This window comes from Oncorhynchus masou, chromosome 2, assembly GCF_036934945.1.
Source record: "Oncorhynchus masou masou isolate Uvic2021 chromosome 2, UVic_Omas_1.1, whole genome shotgun sequence".
Taxonomy (NCBI): domain Eukaryota; kingdom Metazoa; phylum Chordata; class Actinopteri; order Salmoniformes; family Salmonidae; genus Oncorhynchus; species Oncorhynchus masou.
The window spans coordinates 44,387,105-44,413,662 of record NC_088213.1 but is presented as its reverse complement, the minus strand read 5'-3'; the positions used below and the strand labels follow the sequence as shown (position 1 = coordinate 44,413,662).

At 43.8% G+C, this 26,558-nt stretch overlaps 1 protein-coding gene and 1 non-coding gene across 2 annotated transcripts; both read right to left on the bottom strand.

Annotated features, from left to right (window-relative positions):
- Positions 1–26,398, bottom strand: LOC135505870 (DNA damage-binding protein 1-like). Its single transcript, XM_064925078.1, is given in 27 exon segments — positions 1–464; positions 680–803; positions 2,485–2,587; positions 3,433–3,602; positions 4,297–4,406; positions 4,781–4,951; positions 5,609–5,703; positions 6,186–6,350; positions 6,523–6,646; positions 7,165–7,276; positions 7,447–7,542; positions 7,834–8,041; positions 8,693–8,800; positions 9,677–9,837; positions 13,382–13,560; positions 13,937–14,045; positions 16,926–16,974; positions 16,977–17,000; positions 21,024–21,243; positions 22,792–22,875; positions 23,333–23,491; positions 23,673–23,770; positions 24,012–24,126; positions 24,432–24,653; positions 24,808–24,924; positions 25,207–25,355; positions 26,252–26,398. Coding segments are annotated over 27 exon segments (3,417 nt in total). The 5' UTR covers positions 26,313–26,398; the 3' UTR covers positions 1–380.
- LOC135506511 (small nucleolar RNA SNORA5) lies at positions 5,164–5,296 on the bottom strand. Its single transcript, XR_010450528.1, has one exon. It is a non-coding gene; the product is annotated as a small nucleolar RNA SNORA5 (small nucleolar RNA).
- Positions 26,399–26,558: the final 160 nt, after the last annotated feature.

Below are 26,558 nucleotides of genomic sequence, written 5' to 3'. Positions count from 1 at the left end.
TACACAGTACTAAAGCAACCTTTATTAAAAGAAACATGGAGAAACGTCAATGACAAAATAGCGAAGGTATCGTTATCCTACTTTAGTGGATCCCTGTCAAATCCATGAGTCATCTTTCCTCGTCCTCGCACTGCAGTGATTTGCCCCCCCCCTTCTAACCAGTCCCTTTGCCTGTCATCGTTATGGTCAACAGACCACTTTTGTTTATCCAAGCACCTGTGAAGTATTGATGTGGGATCGGATTTAAAAAACATTGTCAATTAATTTGAAGTCCGGAGGACGGTCATGCAAACACCTTTTTATTTATAAGTATTTACAGAGCCCTAGCCACCCCTCCACCCGACTCCCCTCCGTAATGGCCTGAGTCTGAGTGGGAGGGGCTAGTGGATCCTTGTCAGCTCCTCCACAATCTTTATGACCTCGTCCACGGTGGCTTCGCGCTTCATTCCGCTGCCGTCGTCAATCTGAAATGCAGACGAGGGTGTTGTCAGCTCACTGTCCCAGTAGTTTGCATTAACCCGCAAAGCTATGGGACACGTGCATCTAAGTGGTACCTTTATCAAGCGTTACTGCAGTCCAAGAAGTGCGAGCGAGCTTGTGTGTGTGTTTGAGAGAGTGAACGAGTGTGTGTGTTTCTGTGTGAAAGCGTGTATGTGTGAGAGTGTATGCGTGTCCGTACCTGTAGCGTGCTGATCACCTCTTGCATCTTGGCGCGGCCCAGGTCCAGGAAGCTCTCGATGAGGTCCCCGTCGATGAAGCCCGTGGCCTGCTCGGTCTTACGCTCCGTATGGAAGGACCTCCAGGTGCCAGAGTCAAGGAAGACAAATAACACACACACATCCCTACAGCAAAGCCAGTCCTCTTACCGAGAACTCTGCCCTTTTGAGTACCAGAACCTGCATTTTTGGGGGTTTGAGTACTCATAGAATGTTCACTCTAAAATATGGGCACCTGGTACTGAATAATTTAAATGAGTAGCAGCCCCTGAAATGAGAACTGGCACCTTTTTCAAAGGAAAGTACAGTGCAAGTGATTTTAGACCACTATGAGAGTCTCTCAAACGTGTGATTCTTAGGGCTGGCACAATTAGTGTATAACCGTGAAACTGACGGTTATGGATGAAGACTGTCTTGAAAATAAAACAACAGTCATATAAGAACGAACAGCTGACTGAAGACGGGACAGCCGGGAATTTGTGCAGTTGAGTCCGTTTCTAACATGATGAAACTTTGTTGCTCCTTCCTGAAACAAGCAAGTGTTGTAGCAAACAAGTCTTTGGTTGCCTAGGCAACAGCCCCTCCCTGCAGCAGCACAGAAATAGTGTACAGAAGTCAATAAAAAGGGGCTTGGAAGCTCTAACCCTTGCCATTTGACTGGTAAAATGATGGGTACACGCAATGGCTGCCTGGTATTGTTTTCTTTTTGAGCTTACAGCACCGGGTATTCCCAGGCGGTCTCCTATCCAAGTACAATCCGGGCCTGAACCTGCTTAGCTACAGTCCACAAGCATATATTGTTTTTTACTCTATTTTCTCTCCGAATTACTGCAACTCCTAAATGAGCCCGGGAGAGGCGAAGGTTGAGTCATGCATCTTCCAAAACATGACCTGTACTTATCACACAAACCTGAAGTCAGCTGCACCAATGTTTTGGGGAACACCGTATGACTGACAACTGAAGTCGGCTTGCAGGTGCCGGCCCTGCCACAAGGAGTCACTCGAGTGCGATGAGCTAAGGAAGGCCCTCCGGCAAAACCTTCCCCTAGCCCCAGTCAGCTCTGAGCCAATTGCACACTGTCCTATGGAGCTCCCGGGATCGTACCCCAGGCTGCAATGCATTGCTTTTGACCGCTGCGCCACTCACTGGTATTGTGATGCAATAATTTCCATGGTAATGAAGAATGTTGATTCAAATGATGTTCACTGATGTGGCTCATGGAATAGAATGTCATTTTTGTAATGTCAGTTCAGTTGAGTTTAAAATCAACAAATCACAGCACATATTGATGGCTACACTTCCTGCTTTGCGCCTCGCAATGGCCACCCATTATGCCATCATTGACTTGAATTGGGACGCCCGTTCTATTCATTCTATTTTTATGGCAGCACATGCAGTCAGGAGCGAATGAGTGCCTATTCGAATGGTTATTACAGTGACGGCGGTCATTTGGCTGGCCAATTACCATGATCCAAAATCCCAAGGCCGTCAACCCTATTGTTACTTCCCCGTATCACCTACACACGGCTACTTGTCAACTTCAGGCCGTCGCTTCATTCACGCATGACACGGTAAAACACGGGGCCTTGTCATGCATTCATTTACGGGCTTAGGCATGTTATGACAACCTTTACCATTCTGACAGAGCACGTCGAGGTCGGTGGTACCAAGTTGTCACCCATGACAGTGGTGCTCACCGGTTCTGAAAAGGCACTTTCAGTGTGATTTCATAGGGGCAGGTCCACACACACCAGAAGGAAAGGATATAAGCTGTGCTCGATCTTGCCCACGCTCTTGATGACCTTGTTGAGTCGGTTCTGCAGGTCCAGCAGCAGGCTGTACCAGCCCTCGGACAGAGAGGTCACAAGACCTAGAGACATAAGACAGGTGGCTTGTCATTTATGGGAGAAAATAAAAGAGAACCGAAATAGATATGTGCAGATCCGTATGCTCGTGGTGCTCGCCACTCATACCTAATGGAGGAGAAAAGATGGAAGATGAGAGGGAATTTGAGAGTGGGTTGTCTGACTGAGGGAAGGTGGCATTTTTTCCCGTCCAATTTGTGCCTACTGAATATGTTGTTGTCCACAAACACAAATGCCTTGTGCAGCTTTTTGCGGGGGGGAATAGTCATTGCAGAACTTCAGTGAACACTCCAATCATCATTCCCCTTTCTTTATGACCACAGCTATGAAAGAAATTGAGAAAGTAAATTGACTTTGATTTTGGAAGTCACATGTAAATTACGAGCAGATGCGTCCTCTCCACTGCCCCCACCTCTCGTCCTAAAGATGGGTGCTTATGTAGTTGAGGAAAATCTGTACAGCTTCGCTGTAACTGTACATTGCCTAAAAAAAAAAAATCATTAAAAGACACGGGGGAATTCGGGACCTTGAAATTGGCATCAGTACAGTCTGCACCAGAAAAACAACATTTTGAAACCCAAGTGCTGCTACAGCAACATGTCCAATAAGAACACAGATCTCTCTTGCGGTCTCAAACTGTTTTGTGCTAATACATACTCTACAACCCTGGGGTGTATTCATTACGGCAAACTAACAAACCATAGCTAAATGTTTTGCAATGGGAAAAAAAACAAGTGTTTCTTATTGTACAAATGCAGGTTAGGCCCTCCCGGTTTCATCCCATTTGCTTCCATTTTGTTTCTAGTGAACACAGCCCTGGCATGTGGCACTGGGGGGGGGGGCCCATTACCGATCATGCCGTTGACGGTGCCGAAGAGCACGGAGCCCTGCGTGGGGGTGGAGCTCTCGCCCAGGTTCTGCAGCACCAGTGACCCATGGGAGAAGACGTTGACAAACTCCCCCAGGTGGAACACGCCCACCTCCTGCAGGTGTTGTCGCTCCTCGTCTGTCGTGGCCGCGCTGCCAAGGGAGAGAGAGGGGGAGAGAGCTCAACATCTATTTTGGTCCTAATTATTTCATGCTTTGGCAATGTGTACCCATTCACTTCATTCTAAAAAAAGCTACATTTCAGAGAGAAAGTCAAAAATATATTTCTTTAAAGTGCTAATTATTGTACCCATTTATCTACACATTTCTGCGTTGGCAATGGGTACCTGTGTATTTCGTACCAATAAAGTAGCATTGAATTGATTATGATTGGGAGAAAGTAATGCGAGAAAGAGAGAGCGACTGATACAGAGGCAGGCAGAAAAATATAAAAATGGGGAAAAGCAATAGCAGCAGATGTAGAGGAGTGGCAATGAGTAAGAAACAAACGAGCACGAGGGAAGAGGTAGTAAGAAATTAGATGGTGACAAACAGAATGATGACCGCCGAAAATGAAACAGCACAGGAGGAAGAACGAGGGAGAGAAGACAGAAAAGGTGGCAGTAACAAACACGTGAGAGATAGACAAAGGTCAATGGAATTCAGTGATCATGGATGATTAACTTGACGGCTTATGGATGATGGCGGTGAGAGTGTGAGGACATGTCTAGCCCCGGGCTCCATCTCAATTAGTCTTTCTGCGATTCTACGCATACTACTTATTTGCCTCCTAATCTTCCTTCTGAGGCGAGAGGATTCCAGAAAGAGATCAAGACTCCCACCGCACCTGTCTTTTTGACACACAAAGAGGTTGAAGGCATTCTCCGCCCCCAGGAAGTTGTCATCGTCCAGGATCTCCACAGCACTCATCCAGTTGGGATTGAAGTCACGGGCAATCTGAGAAGAGTGACAGGTGAAAAGCAGGCTTATCACCAGTGCCTCAATTTCTATTCAATAAACTTTATTCACCCAAGAGGTGCAATTATTGATAACAAACAATGGTTCCAACTCATCACTCAAGTTCTTATTCATTGCAAGTGTTTGGTGTTGAATCCTCCTTGATAAAAAGCCCATGAGAAATGAGGGCGACAAAATAAAAGTATTCAAATCTATATTTTGGAGAATGCTGTATCCAAGGGGGAAAACTGTTTTATGAGCAAAACCAAACAAATTGTCATTTAGACCTTGAAGTGTGGCGTTGAGCACATCCACCATCCTCTTAAGGAAAAAGGGTGGACACCGGCAGGGCCTCTCTTAGTATCATTCCTTACCTCCTCAAAGTTGCCCTCCATGGGTTTATAGGCCAGCAGCAGCACAGACCTCATCAGGTCTCCCACCAGGATGAAGTCTCCTTTGGTCTTTAGGTAGAGTGCCATGATGTTGTTGTAGTGGTTACACTCGGTCCTCAGCTCCTTCTCAGCGGTCCACTCGTACAGACGCACCTGGGGGGGGGGCGTGTGCACATTGACAATGCGTTGATATTGACATGCACAATTGTCGAGGAGCAGAGTCCGGACGCTGCAGTGGAGTTTCGGAGTAACAAGGACTCGAAAGCACCGAGGTTGTTTTTGTAGGAGACATGCATATCATACAACTACAAGAAATACATTCTTCAATGTTCCTTTAGATTCCAACGTTCCATTGGAAAGAATACTACTGGATAGACATAAATTGTCCCTAACACCCTTTCCATATGGTTGTGGGCCCCATAACTAGTTTCACCGCGGCAGCCATTACGGGTCAGTACGGGTCATTGTAGAGGAAGCACTGAATTTGACAAGGCAGCAACACCAAGGTGTTTTCAACTCATTTTAACGTCAGGATTGAGAAATAAAACTGAAACCGCAGAATGTCTCCTTTAAAAAAAACTAATATTTTTTTTGTTTTTTGTCAAGTACCATGGGGCGAATCCTAACTTTCACTTAAATCAAATATTCACTTAGTGATGCATCAATGGCAAAGAGAGACATCGTGAAAGTTTTAATTTAAGTGGAGGTAAACATTTCCCCTCCATGCGAGTGTCTACAACTGTAGCCTATGAAATAGGAGCTGGCCTTGAAAAACATCTACTTTCAAAACATCAAAAGTGAAATGCTCACTGTGCTGTTGATGCTGGCCAGCAGTTTGCCATTGAACTCCACCATGGAGTAGACGGCTCCCTTCACCTCCTTCTCTGCAACCGTCTGCAGCTTACCTACACACAAGAAGAAGAAATAACAGTCTGGGTCAGAGCCGGTGCTGCAGTAGCCTGAAATCCAAACGGATACGTTTTGTTTAACCATTTATTTCACTGTGAAAGAAAGGTGAAACTGAGCATAATGGTTTAGATTCCAGGCAATTCTTTTAAACAAACGGAGAAAAGTAGCACATCAGTTTGGTTTTCAGGCTCGTGTTATAGCTCTCTGATACAGTATTTTCACAGCATTTGTTCACTCGGAGTCATTCATCTTCGTGACTGAGTTGATTATCGATAGGAAGGTGCTATCAGGCACTATCAAGGGAGGAAGAGGCATGGAACAAGTGAGGAAAAAGGTGAGAGAATGAGTGAGAAAAAGACAAAGGGAAGAAAGACTAGAAGAAAGCGTGAGCAAAAAAAGATGAGGGGGGTGAGAAAGAATAATAGGAACGAGAGAGCGAGAACAATGAGGATGGAAGAAAGAAGAAGTTAGCCCTCACCATCAGTGTAGTGGAAGACGATGATGCGGCCTTGCTTGGGCTCCGCCTCCTCTGGGTAGACCATTGCTGTGCCAACGATAAAGTAGACCGAGAGGTCCCTGCCCAGGCGGCAGGACACCATGCTGAGGGCGTACTCACTCTGGAGGAACTGGTGGGCGTGGAGCACTGGGAGGACGAACACACGTGTGGAAAATCACGCAATTGAGGACAACTCAACACAAAAAAAGTGAGAATTTGGTGTGCTCCTCCAAGAGTACAATCACCAGCACAATCACCATTAACTCACTTGAAAGTGTTTTCTTTAGTCAAGACGTTTTAAAGAGGGGGGGGGGCTTACCTTCGAAGGTGTGTTGGTCGACTACCAGGAGGCTGTGCACCTCCACCTCCTCCCCGAAGGAGGTCTCGTGTGGAGAGGTGCTGCTGGGGAACAGCTTACTGGAGCTCACGCTGCTAGACAGAGCCTGGGGGAGAGGTAGGGAGAGAGGAGATATGAAAGGCAGAGAAAGTGGGAAAATATGAAAACCCAGACTATGCACACCCACAAGGCCAGGGGAAAAAGGGAGTAGGTTCTTCCTCATCCACAAGTTTTCTTGTAAATAATGATTTCTCTCTCTTTTCTTAGTTTTTTGTGCAATAAACCTAGACTAAAGTAATCTGGACACATTGTCAGCCAAGCGATGTGCACCACTACCATTCAAGCCCCCCCAAAAAAACATAATTGCACTAAAACTGCTAAATAAAATACAGTAACTCTCTGAAAGCTGATATTTCCGGACGGTTCTTCTACAAAACACGCAGTTGCACTTCAGTCACGATGCATCATGAAAACGCCGTTGAATACGGGAAATGAGGCTCACGGCCGAAATGAAAAAAGGTCTTAATCCGTGATCAGCACTCCTACCCTGAGAATATTTACGACTACGGGGCCCAGAACAGGAGATCCTGGCAGTGGTACACTGAAATGGTGGTCTGCAGCTACCTGAGTGCTAGCGCTGGGGCGCACCGCTGCCGTGGTCCCGCTGGCGTCCTGCATCTCCACGCGGCTGGACAGCACCCCGAAACACTGAGACACTTCCTGGTAACAGATCCTCCTGAGAGGGAGGGAGCGAGAATAAAGTGGAGATAAGGAGGGGGGAGTGCGTGAATGAAAGAGTAAAAAAGAAACAAATAAATATTTCACTCTTGATTTACCCGAGGGGTGAATCCATTGGATAGATATACTTCTACTCTAACTAGTTCTATGGGTCTTGCTCCCTCTTACCTGGGAGACTCGTAGAGGGGAACCGTGCGAATGTGGAGCTTCTGGATCTCGTCGATGGTCCCGATGGTGAGAGTGCTGTTGTTGGCCAGCGCCAGACTGCCAAAGACACAGAAGCGCAGGTTACAACCACACACCAACAACAGGTACGTTACATATTTATGTCTAGCTTTGCTATCATTCCTGTTCTTTCTTTAGAGTCGTTGAATGAGAAAAATAATCAACGCACGACTCCGTCTCCTCTCCAACACTTGCACTGGTCTGAAACCACAGGACAGATGACAGGGGGGAAAAAAGGTTTCTGTTGAATTCGGCCCCACATCAGTCCAAACAGAGAAGAAGTGCTAAGGATGCCACTTTGGACTACTGAGACGAGCGTGACTGACTAACCTGTCGGGGTAGCCCTCGGAGTTGAGCGGACACATGTAGTTAACCTCCTTGAGGTTGACATTGGAGAAGACCAGCTTGTGGTTGGAAGAGTAGATGACGGTGGGCCGGTCGGAGCAGGCAAACACGTTGGAGGTGGACAGCGAGCGGAAGGTCCTCAGCACTGTGGGCTGGGTGCCCAGAGTCACCTTCTTCCGCTCGCTCAGCACGCCTGTTGGCAACACAATAGGGTCAATGCCAACCGTTTAACAATAAGTTTGCAAACCTGCCAGGGGTAAGTGCACTTTCAATTCAGTCTGTTCAGGAGATAAGTGGCAATTCCAATCCAAAACCCTTTCCATTTATAATATACACTGAGTGTCAATAACATTGGGAACATCTGCTCTTTCCATGACATACACTGACCAGGTGAATCTCTTATTGACGTCACATGTTAAATCCACTTTAATCAGCGCACATGAAGGGGATTGTGTATTTGTCCCATTCAGAGGGTGGAGTCAACATGGGCCAGCATCCCTGCGGAACATTTGACACCTTGTAGAGTCCATGCACTGACCAATCGAGGCTGTTCTGAGGGCAAAAGCAGGTGCAACTCAATATTAGGAAGGTGTTCCTAATGTTTTGTACACTCAATTGTATTTCCAATGAAGAGTTTGACATTCTCAATACATTTTCAGGATTCTGAAACAGAATCGAACTGCAGCTGTGAAGACAAATGAACGGGCCTACGAACAGCCTCCTATTTGACACATCTTAACCTAATTTGTTCTATCAATGAATTAGATTATGGTGCAGTTAACTGTCTGGAATCTTTAGGAAAATGTTGACTCGAAAGGCAACAGAAGTATGTTTCTCCAGAAACCTGTCGTCAGGTCCAGGCCGAAGTAGAAGAGAGCTCCGTCTCCCAGGGCACACAGCAGGTAGTAGCTGGCCTCGAACGTCGTCATCAGGATGGAGCGAGGGATAATTTCTGTACACACACACACACACACACAATCATGTCAAATGTGTGAAAAGCTTCAGAATAGTAGCAGAATTCCACTGTCAATTCAAAAACAACTATTATTCATCCTCCGAGAACAAATAAGAAGGCATCGACAGCTAGGTCTCACAATAACATCTTCTGCGTGGTTGTGCAACATTGCAAAAATGGATCGAGGACGTTTGAAACCAGCAGTAGAGTGCTTCTGTCCCTTAGGATTCCCTCCCCTTTCATGGCCAAGTCACACAGGCTTTCAATAGGAGGGGTATATTAACACATCCAAAAATAATAACAGAAGGACAAAGAGAATGTCCAATACAGAGAATGTGTGGCCAATTCTTCACTGCTCCCAATCATGATATCTTTATAAAAATGTTGATATTTGAGAAGCTTTATTAAAAGACCATGGTCGGGAGCAACAAAACAGTGGGCGGACATTAGGGACGGGCATTTGAAAAATGTCTGGGTTCGAGTACTCTGGAAAATAAATGTTGCATACTGGCATGTTAGCGTGAAATGGGGCTGCAATAACAGTTGCTCCAATTACTGGTTGTTCTGATACTCAACTAAAAACTAAACTAATATTTTCAATGACAGACTCCAAACAACAAACAAATCTTAGCATTAGAACTGTTGTCAGTGCTTATGAATTGAACCCGCTAAATAGTTACATTTATTAAAATGTTGTCAATTAATGGTTACCAAATACAAAATCTGGAACTGAGTACTAGTACCCATCCCAGTGGGAAATGGGCTTTTTTCTCAGTTACACAGACTCACCTGGCTACACAAAAGGTTCAAATCAGTTCCTCCATCTGTCCATCCCTCTATCCCTTTAAGTACACAGTTGAATCTCCATCTCACCTCCTCCGAGCATCTCCTTGTGCAGGGCGGTGAAGCAGGGCAGCTTGAGGACCCGGGCCGATATGTCCGTCCACAGGCCCACGGCGCAGAGGGGCGACTCTCCGCCCTCCCCTAGGGGCGTGATGTCTAGGCAGGCCACCTCATGCTCCATCTCCACTGTGCTGAGGGGGGACAGAGAGAAGGGCATGGGATTGGATTCATTTTTGTATTCCATTAGTTCAACAACAACAAAAAATGACTATAGCTAATAGATTTATTTGAGTTTTTACTCCAAATACAAAACAACTTAGACACACAAAAACAATGACTACATCTCACCTGGCCAGACATACGCCTTAAATTGTACCAATTCGTTTTTCCTCTTTCTCCCATGCGATTTCAATAATAAATCATTGGATTTTTCCATTGTGTTAATGACACCGGATTGATTTAAACGTTTTTTCAGGATGAGTGATGAAGAGAATAGACCACCCCATTGGGTATCTCACTACATCCTCATATGGGATTGGATTTATGAAGTCTTTTTATAGGTGCTCAAAGTACTTTAACGTTGTGTAGCTGAGTTCGACTTCATTGGATATTTGTTTGGCCCCAGTGTGTGGGTACAGCCAACTCTCAAAAAGGAACGGCTTTTGCTACAGCTCAGCAACAACAGTGTTTGCTGGACCAGACCACATTAGTAGAGCCTTCCTTGGCCAGCAGTGTAAGACTGTCCTCGGGCATGGTGATGGCCTGTAGAGCTGACCCAACTGGGTTCAAAGTGTGTGTGTGTGTGTGTGTGTGTGTGTGTGTGTGTGTGTGTACATACAGAGCATTCGGGAAAGTAATCAGACCCCTTCAATTTTTCTACATTTTGCTACGTTACAGCCTTATTCTAAAATGAATCAAATAGTTCAGCCGCCCTCAATCAATCTACAAACAATAACCCATGACGACAAAGCAAAAACAGGTTTTTAGAAATGTTGGCAACAAAAACAAAACTTAACAAATGAACAAAAAAAACTTAAATATCATAAGCATAAGTATTCAGACCCTTTACTCAGTAATTTGTTGAAGCACCTTTGGCTGCAATTACAGCCTCGAGTCTTCTTGGGTATAACACTACAAGCTTGGCAAACTTGTATGTGGGGAGTTTCTCCCATTCTTCTCTGCAGTTCCCTTCAAATTCTGTCAAGTTGGATCAGGAGTGTCGCTGTAGAGCTATTTTCAGGTCTCTCTAGAGACGTTCGATTTGGTTCAAGTCCAGGCTCTGGCTAAGCAACTCAAGGACATTCAGAGACATGTCCTGAAGCAACTCCTGTGTTGTCTTGGCTGTAAGCTTAGGGTCATTGTTCTGTTGGAAGGTGAACCTTCGCCCCAGCCTGAGGTCCTGAGTGCTCTGGAGCAGGTTTCTCATCAATGATCTTCCTGTACTTTACTCCATTCATCTTTGCCTCGATCCTGACTAGTCACCCAGTCCCTGCCGCTGAAAAACATGCCCATAGCATCATGCTGCCACCACCACCATGATTCCCCATAGGGATGGTATTGACCAGGTGATGAGTGGTGCCTGGTTTCCTCCAGATGTGACAATTGGTATTCAGGCCAAAGAGTTCAATCTTGGTTTCATTAGAGTAGAGAATGTTGTTTCTCGTGGTCAGTCATATAGGTGCATTTTGGCATACTCCAAGCGGGCTGACACTACCATAAAGACCTGATTGGTGGAGTGCTGCAGAGATGGTTGTCCTTCTGGAAGGTTCTCCCATATCCACAGAGGAACTCTGGAGCTCTGTCAGAGTGACCATCGGGTTCTTGGTCACCTCCCTGACCTTCTCCCCCGATTTCTCAGTTTGGCCTGGCGGCCAGCTCTAGGAAGAGACTTGGTGGTTTCAAACTTCTTCCATTTAAGAATGATGGAGGCCACTGTGTTCTTGGGGACCTTCAATGCAGCAGAAAGTTTTTGCTACCCTTCCCCAGGTCTGTGCCTCGACAAAATCCTGTCTCGGAGCTCTACGGACAATTCCTTCGACCTCATGGCTTGGTTTTTGCTCTGACATGCACTGTCAACTGTGGAACCTTATATAGACAGGTGTGTGGCTTTCCAAATCATGTCCAATCAATTGCATTTACCACAGGTGGACTACAATCAAGTTGTAAAAACATCTCAAGGATGATCAATGTTAACAGGATGGACCTGACCTCAATTTAGAGTCTCATAGCAAAGGGTCTGAATACTTCTGTAAATAAGCTATTTTTTAATTTTTTATTATTCTAAAAAACAGTTTTTTCGCTTTGTCATTATGGGGTAGTGTGTCGATTGATGAGGAAAAACATTTTAATACAGTTTAAATACATTTAAAATGTATTTCCAGGCACTAGCATTTCATCCCATCCTAAATTTGTTTAGACATGATTCTTCTGCCCCCCACTGGCTGAGTTTGGAGAGAAATATGATGTATCCTATTGCACTGGAAATGGAGGTCTTAATTGACATATCCCTTAAACAATGTTAAACTACGCTTTATTATTGCTCACACAATTTATCTTTAATTAGTAATTAGCGATGGTTTGAGAACATTCAAAGGTTTGTAACCCCCCACATATTTTAAACTTTAGTCAGCTATGTTGGCCTATGGAGTCCCTTGGGAAACCCAACTACTGGCCTATCCAATTATGGAATATAGAAATAATTTATCTTGGCTCCCGAAAGGACCGATCACTATAATATAGGTTTTAAAAAACTTTTGGAAAGCTCATACGCTGAGCTAGCCAATATAAAAAGTATGATCCACAGATAAGTTATTCTGAACAGCGCTTTAACTGGAACAGAATCTTCAGAAATACGACCTTGGCATCCCGTAATACGAACCATTAATCTTTTTTTAAAGTTTGTTCCCTGACCGTATTTAACACCAAGGAAAAGTTTTAGGATGAAAATGGTCCCAACTCCCAACTGTTCACTGTGTCCCCTAAATCAGGTAGACAGACTCCTTCATATGATGTGAGAGTGGGCAGCATTTAAACACATCTGGGACAAAGTTACAAAATTCATTTGAATTGAGTGAATGTAAATATTCAATGCGTTGCATCTGCTGTGCTACTTAAGATGATAGCTCCTTGAATCCTTGAATAACCTAAAACCCAAGGCCAGCTCTACACTGGAGTTGCTTACCAAGAACACTGTGAATGTTCCTGAGTGGCCAAGTTACAGTTTGGACTTAAATCTACTTGAAAATCTATGACAAGACCTGAACATTTTTGTCGAGCAATGATCAACAACCAATCTGACAGAGCTTGAAGAATTTTGAAAAGAATAAATGTTGCTCAATCCAGGCGTGGAAAGCTAGAGATTTACCCAGAAAGGCTCACAGCCGTAATCACTGCCAAAGGTGCTTCTACAAACTATCGACTCAGGGTTGTGAATGACTTTTACTTACTTATATTTCATTTTCAATACATTTGCAGAAATGTTTTACTGTCATCATGGGGGTATTGTGTGTCGATCAATTTACACACACACACAATACCCCATTAATTTAAATGATTTTGAATTCAGGCTGTAATAAAATGTGGAGTAAGTCAAAGGGTATGAATACTTTCTGAAGGCACTGTCATTTCTATTGATTCACACGTATTTACAATTCAGTTGGTATGGGGCTCACAAAGTCTCTGGTGCTGTTTAACAACACTGTCAATAAAGTCCGAATGGATTTGAGTTGTGTGTACCTGATCTGTTTGAGTTCCCCAGAGAGGATCTGGAGATAGTAGAGGGCGCGACCCACGGCCAGAACCACTTGGGAGGAGTTACATGCGGCCAAGCTGATGTTCCGGCCCTGGGGCTCCTTCCACTCAGACACCAGGGCCTTGCTGTCCTGCATTACTAGACGCACACCGCCTGACGTGATCTGAATCACACACACACACACACACACATAAATATATCAGCACCTTTGTTCGATTCACTATTTGAAAACTTTGTGTTCACACGTGTATTTGTTTGATTTACAACAGCACATAAAAAAATAGATAATTAGATTTATCAAAGTAAAAAATGGTGTGGATTAAATTATTCAAAATTCTAATTAATTTGTTTTTTTGGCAAGTGATTTTTGTTTATGTGTAATTTCTCACTTGTGGTAAGAGTCAGGTTTGTGCAGGTACAGCCAATTAGCAAAAAAATAATTATGAGTCAAAATTATACCATATATTGTCAAAAATAGTATCCCAATATGTAGCTATCGATTTTTTTCCCTCATAATTAGTGTGCGTGTGTGTGTGTACCTGGATGAGTTGCTGGTGGGCCACGTTGCCACAGTAGAAGGTCTGCAGGTTGTCCACAAAGCCAGGCAGCTCAGTCTCCTCCACCTCCTCCCCATTTAGCATCAGCACCCTGAGGACACACAAACACAGAACAACTTATTATATACTGAACCAAAATATAAAAGTGTTGGTACCATGTTTCATGAGGTGAAATAAAAAAATCCCAGAAATGTTCAATATGTACAAAAAGTTTATTTCTCTCAAAATTTGTGCACAAATTTGGAATGTCCACCAGGGCTATTGCCAGAGAATTTAACGTTAATTTCTCTACCATAAGCCGCCTCCAATGTAATTTTAGAGAATTTGGTAGTACGTTCAACCCGGCCTAACAACTGCAGACTACGTGTGACCACGTCAGCCCAGAACCTCTATATCCAGCTTCGTCACCTGCGGGATGGTCTGAGACGAGCTACCCAGACAGTTGATGGGTTTGCACAACAGAATCATTTCTGCAGACTGCCAGAAACGGTCTCAGGGAAGTTAATATGCGTGTCCATCATCCTCACCACGGTCTTGACTGCAGTTCGGTGTCGTAACGGACTTCAGTGGGCAATGCTCACAGTCGATGGCCACTGGCACGCTGGAGAAGTTTGCTCTTCACCGATTAATCACGGTTCAACTGTACCGGGCAGACCGCATGTATGGCGTCATGTGGGTGAGCGGTTTGCGGATGTCAACTTTGTGAACTGAGTGCCCCATGGTGGCAGTGGGGTTATGACATGGGCAGGCATAAGCTACAGACAACGAACACAATTGCATTTTATCAATGGCAATTTGAATGCACAGAGATACTATGACGAGATCCTAAGGCTCATTGTCGAGCCATTAACTTTTTTTTGTCACTTGTCCTTTGGACAAGTATGACATATTTTTTACTAGTCTGAAAGCTGAAGTCACTTGACCCAACAACAACGGTCCGTAACACCATCGGCCAAAGGGGTGACTGAAAATGAGTGAAGTACAAAAGATGAAGCTCGTAGATGGAGCGAGTGTCACAGTGCCTGGCTAGCTGTGCGGTCCTGTGCTGGGTTTTAAATCATTGTGGGCTGTAGAGCAACTCTGCTGTCCTCAGAACTTGATAATTATAAACCGATTCACATTTGTACCCCATCCTCCTCTCTTATTAGGCCTAGACTACTTATATGTGCTGTTGTAGATTGCACATTGCTAGAATAACACGGAAGGAAATCTGCCAACTATGCATTTCTTTCATTAGCATTCCTCAGCTGTTGCCTAAGTTTCCTTTTGACTCCTCATTTGATTTCTCCATCGTGTTATTGTTTGCTCAATTTCACTTCTTGTGGCCTAAAATATTTGTCACTCAAAATAAATATCAGAATAGTATAGACTCCAAATTTCATAATAATTCACATTTAAAAACAGCAAACTTTAAGACATTAAACACTTTTTGAAAAATTCAGAAAATACTACTCGTAACTTTAATTTGTCTTAATTGCTTTATGATATTTTAGCTAGTAGGATTAGGCTTTTGTTCATGTCACATATATATTATTCTCTTGCTTTGTGTAAATATAACATTAATTGAAATGATATAGCAAATAGGAATATAGGCAATTTACTCAGAATGCCGAGCACGCACTGTCCTGTGGCAGTGTCGCCGCCTGATCCGATTATGGTCAGAGTAATTGTTTGATGTTGTGATTTTTTTTAAACTTGTCCATCCGGACAACTGAAATCTACATTCTGGTTATCCGACTATTTATTTGACTTACCACGGAGAAGCAAACAAAACTTAAATGTCGAGCCCTGCATTCAACCGCTGCCATCACCTCATGTTTCAGCGTGATAATGCACGGATCGGTAAACAATTTCTGGAAGCCGAAAATGGTCTGCACAACTCACCAGAAATGTCACCCATTGAACATGTTTGGGATGCTCTGGATTGACGTGTATGACAGCGTGTTCCAGTTCCTGCCAACATCCAGCAGCTTTGCACAGCCATTGAAGAGGAGTGGGACAACATTCCACAAGCCATAATCAACAGCCTGATCAACTCCATGCAAAGGAGATGTGTCGCGCTGCATGAGGCAAATGGTGGTCACACCAGATACGGATAGATTTTCTGATCTACATTGCTACTTTTTATTTGTTTAAGGCATCTGTGTTCCCAGTCATGTGAAATCGATAGATTTGGGCCTAATTCATTCATTTCAACTGACTGATTGTTGAATGAACTGTAACTCTTTAAAATTGTTGCATGATGCATTTATTTTGTTATTCAGTGGAAATAAGCAATTTACATTGTAAAAATGGCTGGCTCACTCAATATGATTATTTGGCTTTTCCAACCAATAAGATCCAAGCCAGGCGTCTAGATGCAATCCTATTTAATTCATTCATATGTTTATATTATGCCACAGTTTGCTCATCTGCCTATTGTCATGTTGCATATGTATTTTAGTATCTTCTAATGATTGTATTGTTTCCCCTTTTAGAATCAGCTGTGTCTGTGTTTGCGTGGTGTGACAGTGTTCAGTATGGGCACCAACATGTTCTGACCAGACAGCACTATAGTGGGAAGATCTCAGTGAATCAGTTTAAGTGTAATAGTAAGTGAGGACATTCACAGTCGACTGCTCAGACAAGATCCAGCTGCCCGATTTTTCATGGTCCTAGTCATCGCCGGATTTAACAACCAACAGCTTCTTCATGCAATTTTGATCATTTCAACCTTTATAAACTTCTTATGTTACAATTGGTATAAAAATAAAAATAAATAAATCCATGTCAATGTCTGACGCTCGAAATTAAATAAATGTTTTGTCTGTCTATTCTCCCTTTTGTTATAATAGGTGTCAAATCAACAACAAGATCATATAAACAAGATATGTTGGCATTAGGCTAGGCTTCACCAGATTGGACAGGGAGTGATTGCATTGTGGCCAACACGAGCAGAACCTTTCTATAAGGCAACCACTGGTTGTCTCACCTTGTCTGGCCGACGAAAGACAGGACCAGCATGTCGTCTGTCTCCTCCCAGCCTCTGAGCGAAGGGGCCACAAACCTGGGAGGACAACAAAATAAATATGGAGGAAAATAAATGTCAAGTGTTCCACTGAACTAGAATACAAGCAGCATTCTATCTGTTTCATTAGGGCAAACAACAGAAAATGTTTCAAAGTATTTTGCAACAGAAAACAAGAATGAGTTTCTTATTTGGACTACTATTGGATTAAGTCCAGGTAGTCTCCTCCCGGTGTTAGTCGGTTTTCTTCCATTTAGGTGCTAAGTAAACAGGGACCTGAACTAGAAAGGAGTCAACGCTGTAGCTTAATTGATAGTTTCTCATTGATTGCCCAAGTAAACTAATTGCGTCTCATAACCGTGTTCAAGAGTAACAGGACGATAAAATAAAAAAAAACTACGACAATTCAAAAACAGCAAAGATTAGACAGATGCAAACAATATGGATAAAATCCCACTGATCCCATTTCCATTGGCACTTTGAAGTCTACCCAGGTTGGGGTGGCCTTGGTGGGTTAGCTCAAATTGCATTTCCACCGCCTGCAGAAATGAGAAATGTCATGTTGCTAGGTAGCCAATATGTGATTACAGCTGGCTTCGCTAATGTTGCTAGCTAGCCAGACATTGAAGAATTGAATTCAGCCTCAACCATGCTGTAACTCACATTATCCCATACTCCTGACAGTGCCAGCCAGACTCAGAGCCATGTACTTAGCTTGCTGATGTTAGCTAAACGGTTAGTGTCTTCTCTAGCAGAACAGGCTAGCCTCTTAGACGTAAATGGGAAAATGTAGATTTCTGCTTAAATCGACATACCCAAAAGTAACTGCTATTCATGTGTAATTACATGATTCTGACGAGTCAAAACTTGGTGTATTTGGAAAAAAGACAGCTGGGAGATTGAGGAAATTATCAGAAGATAGGAATTATAGTTCAGAATATACAAGATCAAGCACACACACACACACACAAAAAAATCAAATAGTTTTTTTTACTTTGAAACTAATCTTTCATTGACAAGCTATAAGTGAATTATTGATGCCCAGAGCTGGAAAAACAACACATGGCTTCCAAAACGTGAACAATATCAGACGAAAATGGAATTGATAGACCAAACAACTAGAAATGGCCAGATAGCTTAGTAAGTGGTGTCAGGTGTGGTCATAGGACATTTCCAAGTGTCCCCAAACCTCTCCAAAGTGGCATATGTCTGTAAATGAGAAAATTCCAGTGCCATTACAAAATTTGCAATCCCTAAATGCTATTTGTTAAGTATAACACCACAATTGCTACTGTATCAACCTCACTCAAACATTGTGGTGGTGTTATGGGGTATCAAGGGTACATGTGTCCAAATGTGGTAATTGTACTTTTTTTGGCACACTGGATGTGCCTAAAAGTGATTGTTCACTATAAAAAACTACATTTCTAGAACAGAAACCTCTCAAACATTGTGGTGGTGTTTATCATATTTTTCATAAACAAAGATAGTCACTCGGACATTCGATGTTGCCATTAGGTCATACATCATCAGATACCATTCGCAATAGGCTAGAATTGTTCCTGCCAACCTAAGGATGAATGTCATAACCCCCAAGTAGCTAAGGCTCAAACACAGACCAACTCGAAGCTTATCTTGTAAGATGTTTGCCGTTTGTTGAAAATGTTGTGTAAAATAAACATTTTGTCTCTCAGGGCTGGTGATCAATAACGGTAGGTCACAGGCAGACAAATAAGACATCCTCGTGATCTGTGGAGTCCCAGCCTTCGGTGTGAATCAACGCGTTTCGTGTCTATTTCGTTAATGCTTCACAACGCTAACCGGTGTCATGACGTTGGTCTGGGGGATAGGTTTATGACAGTCATAAATACCTCTTCCCCCCTTTTTACTCTCTCTACCCTACTGATGATACATTTTCAAAACCCTTGGTTAACCTAGAGATTCTGGGAACATTCAGAAGGTGGGGGGGGAAATTAACTATATTCTGGTAATCTGACCAATTGAACATATGCGGTGGTACTTAATGAATATGATGTCAGTTCGGTTGTAATCTGAGACATTCTCATCAATGATAAGATGACAAACTCTACAGTGGAAAGTCTACACATCAGAGTTATCAGATTCACATGGAATTGTTGTTCAATTTAAACGTTTGAATATGAAATTATTCGTGATGGGATGAAATGTGATTTTAGCTTCTAAAATGTGATATTTGGGTTTTCATAAGGTAGGGCTCTGCTCAATCAGTTGGCCGCCCCTGTGAAGGGACATGGGCTATAAAACTTTTCAAACACACCCTCCTCTCCCTTCCTATATAAAGCCTTGACGACAATGTAACCTGTTCCGAGGACGACGGTCCAATGTCAGAATGGTTCAGATAATAAGAATAGAACGAAGCAAACATCAGCGTGAGCTTTGATTGCGAATAGTATGAACTTTGAACTCTTTTTCACTACAGAAGTGATACCTCCTAGCCGTTGAGTTAGCAACAGCAGATGCAAACGAGGGTTAGGAAGGAACAGACAGGGTATCCCGTCTACCATACAACGAATGGACAGAGACATTCTTCAAAGGACAGAGGACTCTGTTGGGCAACACGGCCTTCCATCTACCACCAACCTACCGAAGCTCAGATTAAATATTTATTGCATTTTCCTTTTCCAAATGGGAGGTCATTTAGAATGCATAGGATACTGTATTTACGATAGCACAGCTTCTTCCCTTTGTTCCTCAGTCTTCCCGCTCCTTCACTCAAACCCAGCCCCTTTTATTTTGTGTACCCAGCTGTCATATCTGTTCCGCCCGCTGGGTGTTTTCCTTTATGACGTAATTTGTAATCAAGTTATGATTTAAATATGTGTAATTCTGTGTGATTAGTTAGGTGTTTGGTAAATAAATAATTAAACCCAATTTTGTATTGCTGATTCAACTTGTTAGCCAGGGTTCGTGCAGATAACTAAGAATTTACAACTTTTAGATGAGACTGAATTAAGACGACGATTAATATTGACTGCTATTGATGTAAAATATTACTAGGTCTTTAAGAGTTTATTCGGAAGATAACAGCTCTATAAATATTATTTTGTGGTGCCCGACTCTAGTACATGATTAGCTGAATCAGGTAATATTAATTGAGAAAGTATTTTATTGAATAGCATGTCATATCACTTAATCCGGCATAGCCAAAGACACAACACCGGATTGTAGGTAGCAACCATCTTGAAATGTGGTCATCGGCTCAGCCTGCCCTTACACATTCGTATGTTCATATATGGTAGTAAGTCACACCAAAGACTTTAAGGCACAGATCAATAGCCAAGATAGTCAGCTTTCCACAGACACCCTGCTTTTGCAGATAAGGGCTACCTTCTAATACCAGACTGAATTACAAATAAAACATCTAATAAGGTCCAAAAATATATGGGATTTACATACAAGAGGATAGCTAGCTAGCTTAATTCCTACCTTGCTTACCATGGCATTGGCTATTAGCTAGCTAGCTAACCAAGCAAGCCAGACGACAGGTTTGATATGATGTAGCTAGCGAACATTAAATACGGCCTGGTCAGCTAAAATTCCTGCTAGCTTAACTAATTTCAACTGATTTGCAAGCTAATACTAATACAAGCTAATGAATGAAGGATCCAGCTATGGTGGTAACTCACGTCATGTCTGACAACTGCATGTCCATGTGCTAGCGAACAGCAACAAGCCCAGACAAGCTAGCTAAATGTTGTCAGCTTCAGGCAGTGATCAGCTTGGTGGTTGTATAGTAAAGGTGTCACCAACCCCCGATTCTAATTGAGCTGGCACCAGTTGTGAAACTGGGCTGCGCTGGCCTGGGTTTCCCTCTACCCAGCTTGAATTTGATAATTCCATTCAAGCCAACTCGAATTTGGCCCTAATGTATCAGAGGTAGAGGCACTTCCATATATTGCTTATACCAATTCAACTCCTTCAGATCTTCAACTGTCCAGGGGTATAGGGGCTAAGGGTTCATTGGGTATTTGTCCAGGGAGAGCAGCACCCCCCCCCAGAGGGCCTAGAAGCCCTCACACTGACCTTTGATCCCTGGCAAGTCAATGCTGGCGTGCTCGTGGATCCCGATACCATTCCGGATGATCCTGAGGGAGCCCTCCTTGAACGCTCCAGAGCAGGTGACCAGCTGGCCCTGTCCCTGTCTCTCCAGGTCCACCACACACATGTCCACGATGGGCCCCAGGTTTGTGAAGGTCTCCATCACCGCCACGTACGACCCTGAGTCGTTACTGTCCACATTGAGCTGGAGGGGAATAATAATTTCCATTACACGCCATAACAATAATGTGACAACTCCAGATAAACAACATGTGGACTTTGACCATACTTATTTTTCTTTGAAACCAAGGCGGATGATGTCCACCACTCAGTACAGAAAAAAAAACAGTGAGGCTTGCTTATCCTTTCATATACTCTTGAATTTCAAAACAGGTTTGATCTGTACCTTTCGATTACTGAGTGATGGCCATTTTTATTTTTTTCACCTTTATTGAACCAGGTAGGCTATTTGAGAACAAGTTCTCATTTAAAACTGTGACTTGGCCAAGATAAAGCAAAGCAGTGCGACAAAAACAACACAGAGTTACACATGGGATAAACAAACGTACAGTCAATAACACAAGAGAAAATCTGTATACAGTGTGCGCAAATTAAGGAGGTAAGGCAATAAATAGGGCATAGTGGGGCAGTAATTACAATTTAGCAATTAACACTGGACTGATAGATGTGCAAGTAGAAATACGGGTGTGCAAAAAAGCAGACAAACGGGTGGGTGTTGCTATGGTGACCAGTGAACTGAGGTAAGGCGGAGCTTTACCAAGCAAAGACTTATAGATGACCTGGAGCCAGTGGGTTTGGCGACAAATATGTAACGAGGACCAGCCAACGAGAGCATACAGGTCGCAGTGGTGGGTAGTATATGGGGCTTTGGTGACAAAACGGAGGCACTGATAGACTGCATCCAATTTGCTGAGTAGAGTGTTGGTGGCTATTTTGTAAATGACATTGGTAGGATAGTCAGTTTTACGAGGGTATGTTTGGCAACATGAGTGAAGGAGGCTTTGTTGCGTAATAGGAAGCCGATTCTAGATTTAATTTTGTATTGGAGATGCTTAATGTGAGTCTGGAAGGAGAGTTTACAGTCTAGCCAGACACGTAGGTATTTATAGTTGTCCACATATTCTAAGTCAGAACCGTCCAGAGTAGTGATGCTAGTCGGGCGGGTGGGTGCGGGCAGCAATCGGTTGAAGAGCATGCATTTAGTTTATCTAGCATTTAAGCGCAGTTGGAGGCCCCAGAAGGAGTGTTGTATGGCATTGAAGCTCCTGTGGAAGTTTGTTAACACAGTGTCCAAAGAAGGGCCAGATGTATACAGAATGGTGTCGACTGCGTAAAGTTGGATCAAAGAATCACCCGCAGCAAGAGCGACATCATTGATATATACAGAGAAGAGTCGGCCCGAGAATTGAACCATGTGGCACCCCCATAGAGACAGCGAGAGGTCTGGACAACAGGCCCTCTGATTTGACACACTGTGTCAAATCGCTTGGTGAGCAAGGCGATGCAGTTATTTGCGAAACCAGGGCTGTTGAGTCTGTCAATAAGAATGCGGTGATTGACAGAGTCAAGCCTTGGCCAGGTCGATGAAGACGGCTGCACAGTACTGTCTTTTATCGATGGTGGTTAGGACCTTGAGCGTGGCTGAGGTGCACCCGTGACCAGCTCGGAATATAACAGTTTGGGTCTAGAGTGTCTCACCCTTTGAAGAGGTTTCCTATATGACCAGCCTTACCTTGACCAACTGGGAGTCACCCAGTCTGGAACCCACAAACACCACACCGTTGTCCAGGTAGGTCAAGCACTCCGCAATTGACGTCTGCAAGGGAGGGAGGGATGCACACAGACATTACTCTTGAGCCCATCTCATATGTCAGCAACTTACAAAAAGTGCCCGGTGTACACTTTTTGTTTTTCACAATACACACTCGGATAAGTCTGCCATTGAGACTCAATTGTGTAATGTAGAGGTTGAACGTCAAACAGGAAAGAAGCAGAGAAAATGGAGAGAGTTGAAGAGAGACATCATTGAAAGCAAGATGAGACGACAGAGCCAGATAAAAAAAGAACAAGAGATCATAGGGAAACAGAAAAAACAAGAGACATCAGAAAGAACAAGAGAGAAGGCTTTACATGGAGAGAAGGACAGATAAAAAGAACAAAAGACAGACGTTGAGAAGAAATGAGACAGACCACAAAAAAAAGAGAAAACAACCAGAAACACAGAGCAAGGGAGACAGATCACGAGAAAGAGACAGAAGGCCTACAACACGTACCTCTCCAAGCAGCTCGACGCGGAGGTCCTTGAGCACCACGGCCCCGTCCATCAGCTCCTCCTTCTCCAGCAGCAGCATAAACAGGCGGCCCTCCATGTCCCCCAGCAGGTAGCGCGAGCCGTTGGGGTCCACACGGTTGTGACAGACAATGGTGCTTTGCTGTTGGGGAAAAGGGAACAGAGGTGGTGGATGAGGGGAGTTTCCCTCTGATCTACGTAAAGTGCTTTGAGCATCTGGAGAAGTGACGTACTCCATATCCAATTCATCCTTGCTATGAAGGTGCATGATGTTGGAAAAGAGTTGAAAGCCTCTGCATTGTTTTGATTTAGGGTGACCTTACCTTGATGGTGGGAGGTGCGATGGCCAAGTATTTATCCCCGTTGTGGTAGGTGATGGATTCTTGTCCAATGATTATAGCCCCCCCAAATGGTTCTGGGACTAAAATATACAGACAAATACATGAACAACCAAGTCAATCAACGAACAAGGGAGTCACATTCAAATACGCTCGAAGAGGAAGAAGTAGAAGAGGACCCTTGGGCGCTGCAGTTCCAGTGGAAGTGATCTTTAAACACTCATCTAAGAGTTTCGAACATCAGAACACAGTCAATCTCATGAGGATTGGACGACAGCCCTGATGACCATTGTCGAAACCTGCCTGAACATTCTCTTTCCTCACCTGGGATAACCATAGAAGCCTCCGCCTCCACGTTCTCCTGTTTCCACGGCCCCTTGTTGAACTCCTTCTCCCTCAGCGACACCTCGTAGGTCTTTACATGCCGTCCTTGAGGGTCCTCCAGCACAAACACACAGATACAATCAGACTGACACTCGCAGATAGTTCTGCTAACTAAAGCACACATTCCCCCATTTACCAGACTGGCACTACTGTCTCATAGACACATCCCCTCTGACTCCCCAATGTTCTCTCACCAGCATGAAATTCCTACTCGTGCATTTTTTCAACTCCTCCCCAACCACCCCCTAAACATACACCCATATAAATGCATACACACAACCGCTCCAACATTGTACCCCTTTCATCCACCACTTCCGACCTGTGCCTCGCCCACCCTATTTTACCTCCTCCCCTCCCTACCTGATAGATGAAGCAGACTGTGGGCGCCTGACAGCCGTACAGGAAGTGGACGTCGATGACCTGCAGCTCCTCCAGGCGGATATTGAAGGCCTTGAGTTCTCGGTTCTCCCGGTCCAACGGGATCACCTTGAATAGGCCGTCATACAGCCGCAGGCCGATCATGCGGCACTCAGGGTCTACAATGCCGATGATGCCTGTCTCCGAGGGACGCCCGATGCGGTCCTACGCAAAAATAAATAAGTCGGTCAAGTTAAGGAGTCTCACGGCATCCTATTGTTTCAGTCTGCAGAGTATTCCTGTTGTAGTTTTGCAGAACATACTTTGATTTCCAACAGCTAAAAGACACTGGCTATGCTCGTATTTATTTTTCTCCTACCTGCACGTTGCCGTGGGCGCGGGTGATGATGTCGATGGTCTCCCCGTTCTGTTTGTACTCCAGGATGCAGGCGTTGTATTTGGCAGTGAGAATGAACAGCAGGTCCTTGCTTTCGCCCTGCAGTCAAAACAGACAAAAGGTTCCTCTCCATTGAAGCTCGTGAAAACATATGTCCATGTTCACATTCGGCACCAGGAGAAGTTTACAACTTGTATTGCTGTTACAGAAAGAAACCAGGGTCTTGTTCAGAAGGACACACCGTAGTTGAACCTTCCGCAGCGCAAAACATAATTTGGTGTTCTTATTGAACAAGTTCAGGTAGTACCTCCCTGTTTCAAAATGTTCTATCTATTGAAATGACTAACATGCACACACAAACATACAGGTAGTAGTACTCACCTTTGGCCTGAAGAGCTCCATGACGGCGATCTTGCCGTACATGCCCACCTCTTTGACAGGCCGGAGCCCTTCCGCTGTGACCACATAGATCTCCAGGCGTGTGTTTTTAGCTATGAGCAGATTCAGGTCCTCCGCAGAGGTGAAGTGGCCTGGAGAAGAGAGGGTGGTCTGGTCAGTCGGACTAACTTTTTCTAATAGTGAAATGAGTATTTCTTAGGAGTGCTTTCCGTATGACTAGCAGATCACGTTCCTGTATTTTAAAAAGGCACTGGGAATACTTTTCTAGCTAGGCAGACCATTTCTACTCACAAAATATGCACTAAGTTGCACTGCATTGATAGCGTGATTTATTGAATTAATAATATGGAATTTGCTAGTGTCATAATGCCTTAAATTAAGCTTTGTTTTTAATCACACGTGATTTTAACCTAGAAAATAATACATTGAATAGTTTGCCAATATATTGGCAATCAAAATAAATGCAGGGTAACGTTAGCTAGCTAGTTAACTAAATCTCCTACATCCTCAACTATGCAGTGTCCCCGATTGTATAATTTGCCAATGTATTGTGTAGGTGGACATATTGACTGGCACTGCAGTGGCCTGTCTGCTACCTGTGTAATTTAGCAACACTGACGTTCCAAACCTGTTTTAAGATTCTTGGTAAACTGATAAACAAGAAGATAATTGCAATCCAATTGACTGACGTTAGATAGCAAACAAATTGACATCGACAAACAGCTGAAGACAGCGAGCGCTGGCTTCAAAACATCCCGGCTGCGCAGGAGCACCCACTGACTCGTGCTATTTGGAGCTCACTTGAATGACAATTGATAACTAGCCATACGATATTAGTCGACCACATGTCCCGTGGATGGTTATTCAAAATGGCTATTTAAGGGACTTGATAGACTTGCTGGCAATATCAAAGGGAGCCTGGCCTGCAAGTGCCTGTAGCTTGGCTTCAGCTTAACGTTGTAGTGGATGAGGTTGCCACGATATGCTGGTGCGCGAAGCTAACAAGAAACAAGAACAACACGTTTACCGGTGATGCAGGCATTGACTGCCGTCGGTTTCTGCGCTGTTACCACGTAATTATACGACATGGCGTTCCAGGACAGAATAAGAAACACCAGCGAAATTGTATCAGTCCTTCTCAAGTGTTGAAACCATGGATATTAAAATGATGATAAAAAAAAAAAAAAGCGGAAGTGGATTGCTAAAAGCTCTAGATCGATATTTACTTTCACAGCGCCCCATGTGGCTCGGATGTCGAATTTTGTCGTTGGTGCGTTTATTTGTATAATACGGTGTGCAATGTCCATCTGCATTGGACAGAAGATGAGGGCTCC